Genomic DNA, 9,145 nt, shown 5'->3' with positions numbered 1-9,145 from the left:
ATCCCTGAAACCTTCACTTCGTCTCCGGCCATCGTTCTTCCTCAGATCCGAACCAGGCTCCGATACCAATTGTTAAGAAAAAATTATAATCGACGACAATAAAACAAAAAATGGATCGAGAAAATTACACCAGAAAAGGTGACACCAGATTTACGTGGTTCGGCAAATTTGCCTACGTCCACGGAGCTGCAGAGGATTTTATTAGCTTCAAGGAATTACACCGTCGTCTTCTCCTTTATGTTTACATAAAGAGCTATCTCTCTCTAAATTCCTCTCCCTCTCCTCCTCTTTCCCCTCTCCCTTTCCAGCCCACATGAAAAAGAAAAGAAAAAACAAACTTTTTGTTTTCTTGCCACGTGATGAAGGAAGAAACAAAATCAGCTTTTCTGCCTTAGGAAAAGGAAAAAGGCAATTAGCTTTTCTTCTTCACACTTCCGCCAAAAGATGGAGAGCAGCTCTGTCTATTCATCCTGCCAACCGAAGCCTTTTTAAAAAGCTTCCCGTTTGGCCCAAAGGGCAGGTATCACGACGCGGGATCGCATGGAGGAGCGCGGGAGAATAATGGCGGAGATCTTCACGCGGTCACACGGTTTAACGGAGAAGGAAAGAAGCGGGAGATTTAGGCGTGCAACAGAGATTAAGACAGAGATTAAGGAAAGTTATTAATTAATCTTAATTTTCGGTTTAATAACTTGCCTAAGCCACAGTGGACAAGACTCCACTTTCTCAACAGTTTATATATTGAGCACAAAAAAGTATGCATGTTCGGCTTGTTAACTTAACAAATGAATCGAACACAAACTTCTTAACGAGCTGAACATGAGCTATTCGGCTACAAGGAGCCGCTTCGACGGGCCTACTTCCAAGTGATAATTCCTGTATCACTAGATTAATGTGTTTCAGCAAAGAGATAATCTGAAGCTCTTTTTATCATATTATTCAACTTAATCATGACCTTACCTTGTACACAAGTACTTATGATGCCTGAGGGGATCCTCAAAATTGGCAAGTCATAAAGCCATATAGTGATAGGGCAGGATTTTGTAAAGAAAAAATTTGTGCTCGAGCTAGTAGCACATTGATTGGGAAACAAAATGAAGAATTTTAAGGGGCGAGCACTCACCCACCCACCCTAATAAATAAACAAATAAAAAATAAAAAGGGGAATTTACATGCATATAACAAAATTCTTATGTATTTACATATTTAACCTCTACACATTCATATTTTTATGGGCACCACTCGGATCTTTAATATCAGACCAAAAGTATTCCAAAACTGCCTTTTTAAAAGTGAAATAGGGGAAGAGGGGGGGGATATAGTAGGGAACAGTAAAAAAGTGTCTTATTCATGAAATTAGTCTCTATTTATAGCCTAGATCCCGACATTACAAAAATACATATTAGTCTCCTCATCATTAACTTTTCAAGGAAATTTTTTGGTAATGACTGAGTTATTTGCATATAATAAGACTGAAGACCGATTCAATCAATCAGGATTGTCGATCGTCTGACAAGTTTTGACTCGCTCAATATCTAGTTTGAAAGTGTGCTCCCCATCGATTGTCCTGAATGTTGATTACAGCCCTGCAGAAGCTTCTCCTGGCGTCTTCTTCCAATCACTCAAATAAGGTGCTTTTGTTGCCAATCTTCAACCCAAAACGATCTTCGAAGGCTATCTTCGACCGTCTGCATCTTCTTCCTGGGTCGTTCATCTACTTTCAGATTTATGCTAACACATTTTATATGTATATATTTAGTTCCCCGATTCTTTTGCTCTTTAAAAGTTGTATTGTACACGAGGAAAAGAGATTTTTTTAACATATATGAAATAATTAAATAACATTATTGCACATTAATAGACTCCTTTGGATTTCCATGTTCGGGCCATTATAAATAAGCTTTTGGGCCAAGGGAGGTTTGCACCGTCTCCGTCTCCGTCTCATCTGGCTCCTTTGTCTCGTGTCCTTCTCTTTTTGTGTTTTTTGTAATGTCTATCGAAGCAGACCTTCTCATAAGAGTATCCTCCTCAAAAGCCATGAGTGATATGCGAGCTCAGGCCCGTAAGTTATATGTGAAGCATAAGCTAGCAGGTGAGGTATCTGCCGAAGGGGCGAGTAGGAAGAGAGTTATGCCTAAATCAGGAGCCGACGATCGTGAGAGCCAACCTGGTTCTTCTGGTTTCCTTAGGGACTCCCCCTAGGAAAGGGCTGCGGGACAGGCTAGAGGTCGTCTTGATGATCATCCTACTGGACACTCGCCAGGGGTGAATGTTCCTGCTGTGGGAGAAAGATTTTCCGTCCAGATGGCTGCAAGGGTCGAGGTTCCGCAGAGGCGTCCAGAGGCGGCGGTGGCGGCTGAGGCCAAGACATGGCCTAGACCGACTAAGAGAAGTCTTTCTTCTGAAAATGGAGGGCAAGAGAAAGTCAGTGTGGACATTTTTTCTTACACCACATCTGAATAAGAAATGATTCTTGGTATGTAGCTTGAATAGCTTTTGACATCTCTTTCAGCAACTGAAGTCCTCATTATCGACTCTATATCGGAAGATGCTGACATTAGCCCTGAGGATGATGGGACGGTTGTGGAGCAGGTTGCGGTAGAGGAAGTGAATATGGGAAAGGTTGTCACGGGGGAGCGGATATGACGAAAATGAGTGCACCGGAGCAAGGTGCTGAGCGGGATGTCGAGGATCAGGGTGCTGAAGGAGTGTTGGAGGCCAGGGCGCGGGCTGTTAAGTTTTTTTTTGGTGATGCGAGGAAGGAAGAGGTGATCGGGGGGCGTCATTTGTCCTCTGACTTCATACTTTGCAGCCTTGCTGAGATGGAGGAGTGTTCTCTTCATTTTATGAGGTAACCTCTAGGAGATGGTGATGTAGAAATTTTTTAGGTTCGAGAGAGTCGACTAGGTGGAGAGGCAAGATAATGTGCTGAATGAGGAACCTGTTATTTTCCGGAGGGAGGTGCTTGCCGATCGTGGGAAAATGACGCATATGTGTTTGGAATTGTCGGGCGTTAGAAAAACCCTCGCCAGTCAACCTAGGGATAGTCAGAATGATCGTTTCAGGCTGGGGGCGAGTTTATGTATGAACGGCTTCGCTATCAAGGGTTTGTCTAGGGTGAAGCCTTGAACAATCGCTTAGATTTTTTCTTCCTCAATTGTAATCGAGGGTTTGGCGCGAATTTCCCCCTCTTTTTATGTATATAAATAAGTAATTAATGAAATAAAATAAAGTATATATATTATTATTTTTATTTCTGGTAATGAGTAGTTTAATTGGTTAATGTGTTGTTCCATCGCATCAGCCGTTTCGGCTTCTAGGTGACATATATATATATATATATATATATATATATCTGTGTGTGTGTGGTCGTGTAATTGTTGAGGGCTTTTGTTCATTTCCTTTCCTCATTCTTTTTCTTTCTCCAGGTTACACCGTCGTTTTATTCTTTTCTCTGGGTTTCATCATCCTGTTCTTCTTCTTTTCCGTCTGGTATCGTAGACTCCATGGTTCATAAATACTCCTAGAAATTGTTTGGTTTGATTCCTGCTACGGAAGTTTCAGTCTTATCCGCGGTGGACGTAGAAAATATTCAGTATCGTTGTATTATGAATCCTATGATCCTTCTGCGACCGGCCGACACCCACGAATGGGCTACAAATGATTTCTCTCCTGACCTTGTCATTTATAAAGATCACTTTAAGATGGGTCTTCACTGTCGTTTTTGTCGACAGTTGTGGTCCATCTTCAATCTCTATGGTATCATCCCAGCTCAAATCCTTCTGAACCTGATCGCCGCTATTATGACTTATGTGCTCTTCCGTTTGAGGATGAAAATCCCGTGGTCAATTACATTCTTCAATCATTTCTTCTCCTTCTAGATTGGTGGTGATGGATATATTCACTTCACCATCAATAATAAGATTCAATTGTCGGAGCTTGAGGACAAGGTGAATGGCTGCAAGACAAAGTTCTTGGTCACTTCGTGTGCGGATAGATGGGGGATCTGAACTTCTATAAAGTGTGAGGTGAAGAAAGTGAAGCCCTTGTCAAGGAACGTTCGAGGCCACATAACACTGATTGAGGGTCAGTACCTCTCTTTCTTTAAGTACCTTGACCCAAACGTGATTGAACACATGATCATCTAAATGGTGTTGATACCATGACCGAGGATTTGTGTAGATCGGACGACAATGGAGAGTTCAATCGAGAGAGAACTGCTGGAAACCGGTTGGAAATTGAAGAGGCCTTGTGGTAAAGGCAGTCCTCCCTCACTCGGTAGAGGCCGAGGTCGGTCGGACTTGATTAGGTCGGTCGAGGGGGATGATGACAGTTGGTGTTAATTTTCTTCTTGCATGTTTGTGTGTGAAAGCATTTTCATGACCTTTGTGTAATTTGCTAGGTTCTTCGGAAGGGAGCGAGGGTCGCCTAACTTTCCTGAGTTTGGAGACCCATCAGTCAACCCGTCGGTTGGAAGAGTTCTGGCGGTTAGGGGGGAGGCCGATTCTAAGGGACGAGGGGTCGCAGATCAGATGGAGGGTGACGCCCTTCAGAGGGAAGGAAAGGCTCCCGTCTCTGATGTCGACTAACACCCTCCTCCCGAGCAAGAGGGGGTGGTTCCGCCCGAGTGGGCGTTCTCACACGAACAAGGAGTTAGTGTTTGGACGAGCGGTCACTACGTTTTTATTGACAGGGAGACCAAATGGTTCCCTACCAATACTCTGATGGAGACCACTCCTCGATTCTAATTGACATATTCTGGTCTCACGCTTTCGAGGGGAACATGAGGTCGATGTAGAGGGGGCATGTTCCAAGTGATCGATCGTTATCATGCCCTTTCCTGGAAGACTTCGCATTTTTAGGCTCTTCTCTTAGACAAAGCGGAGGAGGATGTTGGACGGTCTGCTTCGAGGGCTTGAAAATCCAAGGAAGTTCATTATTGCACAATAATGTCATTTAATTATTTTAAATATGTTAAAAAAAAAATTGTTTATCCCTGTGTACTGTGTAGCTTTCGAGGAGCAAGAGAATCCGTGAACTAATTATATACATATAAAAATGTGTCAACACGAATCTCAAAACAAATAAAGGCTCGGGAAGAGGATGCGGAGGATCGAAACTAGCCTTCGAAGGTCGTCTTTGATTGAATATTGGCAAGAGAAGAGTCTTGTTTGAACGATCGACAGAATGTGCCAAGAGAAGCTCCCACAGGGCGGTAATCATCCTTCAGGACGATCGACAGAGAGTACTCTTTCGGACTAGATATCGATCGAATCAATGCTTATCAGACGATCGTCAACCCTCATCAATTGAATCGACCCCCGGTTTTATAATATGCAAATAACTCCGTAATTACCAAAAAATCTCTCTGAAAAGTTAATGATGTGGAGACTAATATGTACTTTTATAATGTTGGGACCTGAGTCTATAAATAAGGGTTCATGTCATAAAAAAGACACCCTTTTGACTGTTCTAGCAGAATATTCTCTTCCTTGAGTGTGTTTCCCAAGCACTTTGTATTCAGCAGAATAGAATCATCATTATCAATGGTATCACCCTTAGCAAATAATCAAAAGAGAAATATGAGGATGATCACGTTCTTCGTTAAATCTCCCGCCATTTCCTTTAGATGAGTGGTAACTGCAATACTTCATCTGTTGATATTGTTGTTGGTTAGCTTGGCCAGCAAAATTGCAATGTAAGAAAAAAAGTTTTTGCATTTGTTTTTGCATATTATTAAAATGTTTGTTAACAAATAAACTAAAAGAATAAAAAGTAAAACTGGGTTAGTTTTAAATTTTCCTGTAAATAGGACTACTGAGTTTGTAGCTTCACATGTAACTTTCAATGAACTGCTTGACCAACATGTTGATAAACCTCAGTAAGGGTGGGGTCTTCTATTAAACTATGAAATTTATGAATGTATAGGAAAAAGGAGCAATACATAAAAACAAAAATTGTAGAGTTTTCTTTGTACAAATGCTGAAAACTTAAAAGAAACAATGGACTCACTGACTGACAACAGCCTATAGCCCAACTGAAAACCCATCTTAATTCCTTAAACTGAAAGAAAAAACGAAGCATCTACTCTTCTAATTCATTTCCTTCATTAATGCATATCTTGAATCTTCAAAAGCCTTTTAATATCTAATATAAATTGTAAAGTGTCAAAATAGTCCCCTGATTATTTCCATGAGGTCAGTTCAAGAGTTTATGAAGTATCAAATTAGTCCCATTCACTTTATATTGGGGCTAAAATAGTCATCTGTGAGGATTAGCATTGACCAAAAAAGGAGAAGATAAAACAATCCAAACCTCACAAAGCACTCCATCCAGGTTCCTTCTTAATACCAAACCCCTTCATTGAACTTCTTATCCACAAAACTTGCTCCCAATCCCCCATGTCCGCAGACATATTTGCGACAGCAATATGAGCTCCCGAGTCATGAGATTCAAGTTCAAGCACCTTCTTTTTCGCTATACCTCCAATTTCAACATCACCATAAACTCTGCAAGCACCAAGCAAGGTGCTCCACACAAGAAAACCTGGTTCAGTCGGCAAATGAGATCAATAGCTTCCTTCAATCTTCCAGCTCTGCCAAGCAAATCAACCATACAGGAATAGTGACGAATCTCTGGTTCTATCCCGTAGTCTCTACTCATAGATTTAAAATAAAAAAATCCTTCATTTACTAAACCATTATGGCTACACGCAGATAGAATACTCACAAATGTAACAGAATCCGGTTTTATTCCATTAATCTTCATCAAATTGAATGCTTCTAGAGCTTCCTTAGCTCTCCCATGTTGAGCATATCCTTCAATCATCGTCGTCCAAGTCATCAAATCAGGGTTTTGTATCTCATCAAATAATTTACGGCACTCGCTTATAATTCCACACTTTGCATACAAAGTCAAAAGCGTGCTTGCTACAGAATTATGAAGAATTAAACCAGCTTGAATTGCCTGACAATGTAGTTGCCTCCCCAAAATAGGTCTGAATGATTGCGAACAAGCCCCGAGAACAGATGAGCATGTAAAAGGATCAATCTTCAAACCAGTTCGAGTCATCCGATGGAAATCCAAGATAGCCTCCTCACTCATATCGTTCGTAGCATAACCAGAGATCAAAGAGGACCACAAAATCTGATCTTTGCATTGGATTTGATCAAACATTCTTCTTGCAGATTCTGTATCACCGCATTTCGAATACATTGATATGATTGAACTGCCAATAAGGGTATCATGTCCAAGTCCATGGCGAAAGGAAAAACCATGAATTTGCTTTCCTTTATCTAGAAACAAATTATTATTGCATGCCGTAAGTGCAGCCGAAAGAGTCATATCATCTGGTTCGATGCCTTCATGAATCATCTCCCTGAACAATTGAAATGCTTCCTTCGCACTACCATGCTTAGCAAAACCAGAGATCATTGATGTCCATGCCACTCTATCTTTGTCCCGCATCTTCCCAAAGAGCTCATAACTCTCTCCAATTCTGCCACATTTGGAGTACATGGTGAAAAGAGAACTGCATACAAGCAAATCATCTACCGATCCCATTTTAACAACATAGCTATGCAATTGTTCACCAAATATTATACAGTCAACAATGCTGAGAATGCTGCAGATGCATGAATTATCAGGTTTTTGAACTCCGCATAGCATTTGCAGGAAAAGTTCGAGTGCGTTACCGAAACAATGGTTTTGGACATGGCTAGAGATCATAGCAGACCAGTTACTAAGATGCATTCCTGCCTCTTCTTCCTCAAAAACCATCTGAGACATTTGAACATCTCCAACCCTGCCATATGCGCTGATCAAAGCAGCCTTTACTGCAGGATCGGTGCAAAAACCAGACTTGAGAATCCAGCCATGAATCTGATAAGATATACTTTCCATGAAACATATAGCACACGCAAAGAGCACACTTGTAATAGTGTATACATTAACATCAACGTTGTTTCTAATCATTTCTATGAAGTATTTCACTGCAGAAGCACCGTCTTCATCCAGCATAAAACCCGAAATCAAAGCGGTCCACGAAACCACATTCCTGACTGGCATTGATCTGAACACTTTCAACGCTGCATCCATGTCGCCACACTTTGCATAAAGGTCAACGGTGGCTGTTCCAACAAAGATGTCATCTTGCTGATTGAACTTAAGAGCCCATGCGTGCATTGACCTTCCTAAGTCAATGTCCCCAACGGTAGCACAAGCCCCCAAAGCGCTAGAGAAAGTAAAACCATTCGGCGTACACAAACCTTCCACCATTCGCTGGAACAGCTTCAAAGCAACCCAACTTTCACCATTTCGAACAGCTCCAGCAATCACAGCGTTCCAACAGACTACATTATCGCTGTGACTATACAGAAATATATCAAGCGCTTTGGCAAAACAGCCACCTTTGGCAAACAAGTCTATAACACCACTGAGAACATATCCACTTGAGAGAAAACCAACTTTAATAACAAGAGATATAAAATGGTCACCAAGCTTAAAATTCTGCGTGGCCGTGCAGGCCAAGATCACATTCGCATAAGCAAATTGATCGGGCTGGAAGCCCGCCGGGCGCATTGTTCTGAAAATTCTGATGGTGGAATCAAATTGAGAACTTTGGTTGGAAGTTCGGAGAGCGGAACTTAACTGCGAAATATTCCATGAGATGGGATAAGTCTGGGGAGTTTCGTCGAGCACAAGGTGGGCGTCTTGAAGATGGCCTGATTTGCTGCGCGAACCAGAAAGTTGGATGGAAGCTGGGAGATTTTGTTGGGCACGAAAAGCGTTGGAATCGGGAAGATGAAGAAGCTCCGAGTTTGCAAGAGTTGTGTGGAATCTGATAGTAGGAGTTGGCGGAGATTTCTTGACGTAAAGATGATAGGTGCAGAGTCCGAGGAAGGAGAAATTTGAATATCTCATTTGAAATATAAGAAAGCCGTCATGGATTCGGTAGCCGTCAGAATCCTCGTGCTCGTTAACGATTCTATAATAACATGAACATAAACATTGGCAAAATTACATGTTAAGACTGCTGAGTTGGTCTGAAGCTTTAGTTTTAAATACTTGTCTGTTGAACCAAAATTTCCTCATGAGCACTTTCTAAAAACTATATATATATATATATATATATATATATATGATA

General features: G+C 41.4%; 1 protein-coding gene across 1 annotated transcript; it reads right to left on the bottom strand.

The window, feature by feature from the left end:
- Positions 1-5,613: 5,613 nt before the first annotated feature.
- On the bottom strand, positions 5,614-9,073 carry LOC110030538 (pentatricopeptide repeat-containing protein At1g74600, chloroplastic-like). Its single transcript, XM_020733282.1, is given in 3 exon segments — positions 5,614-5,654; positions 6,316-6,564; positions 6,567-9,073. Coding segments are annotated over 2 exon segments (2,604 nt in total). The 5' UTR covers positions 8,923-9,073; the 3' UTR covers positions 5,614-5,654; position 6,316.
- Positions 9,074-9,145: the final 72 nt, after the last annotated feature.

This window comes from Phalaenopsis equestris, unplaced genomic scaffold (assembly GCF_001263595.1).
Source record: "Phalaenopsis equestris unplaced genomic scaffold, ASM126359v1 Scaffold000735, whole genome shotgun sequence".
Lineage (NCBI taxonomy): Eukaryota > Viridiplantae > Streptophyta > Magnoliopsida > Asparagales > Orchidaceae > Phalaenopsis > Phalaenopsis equestris.
This window is presented reverse-complemented; position numbering and strand designations above follow the sequence as displayed.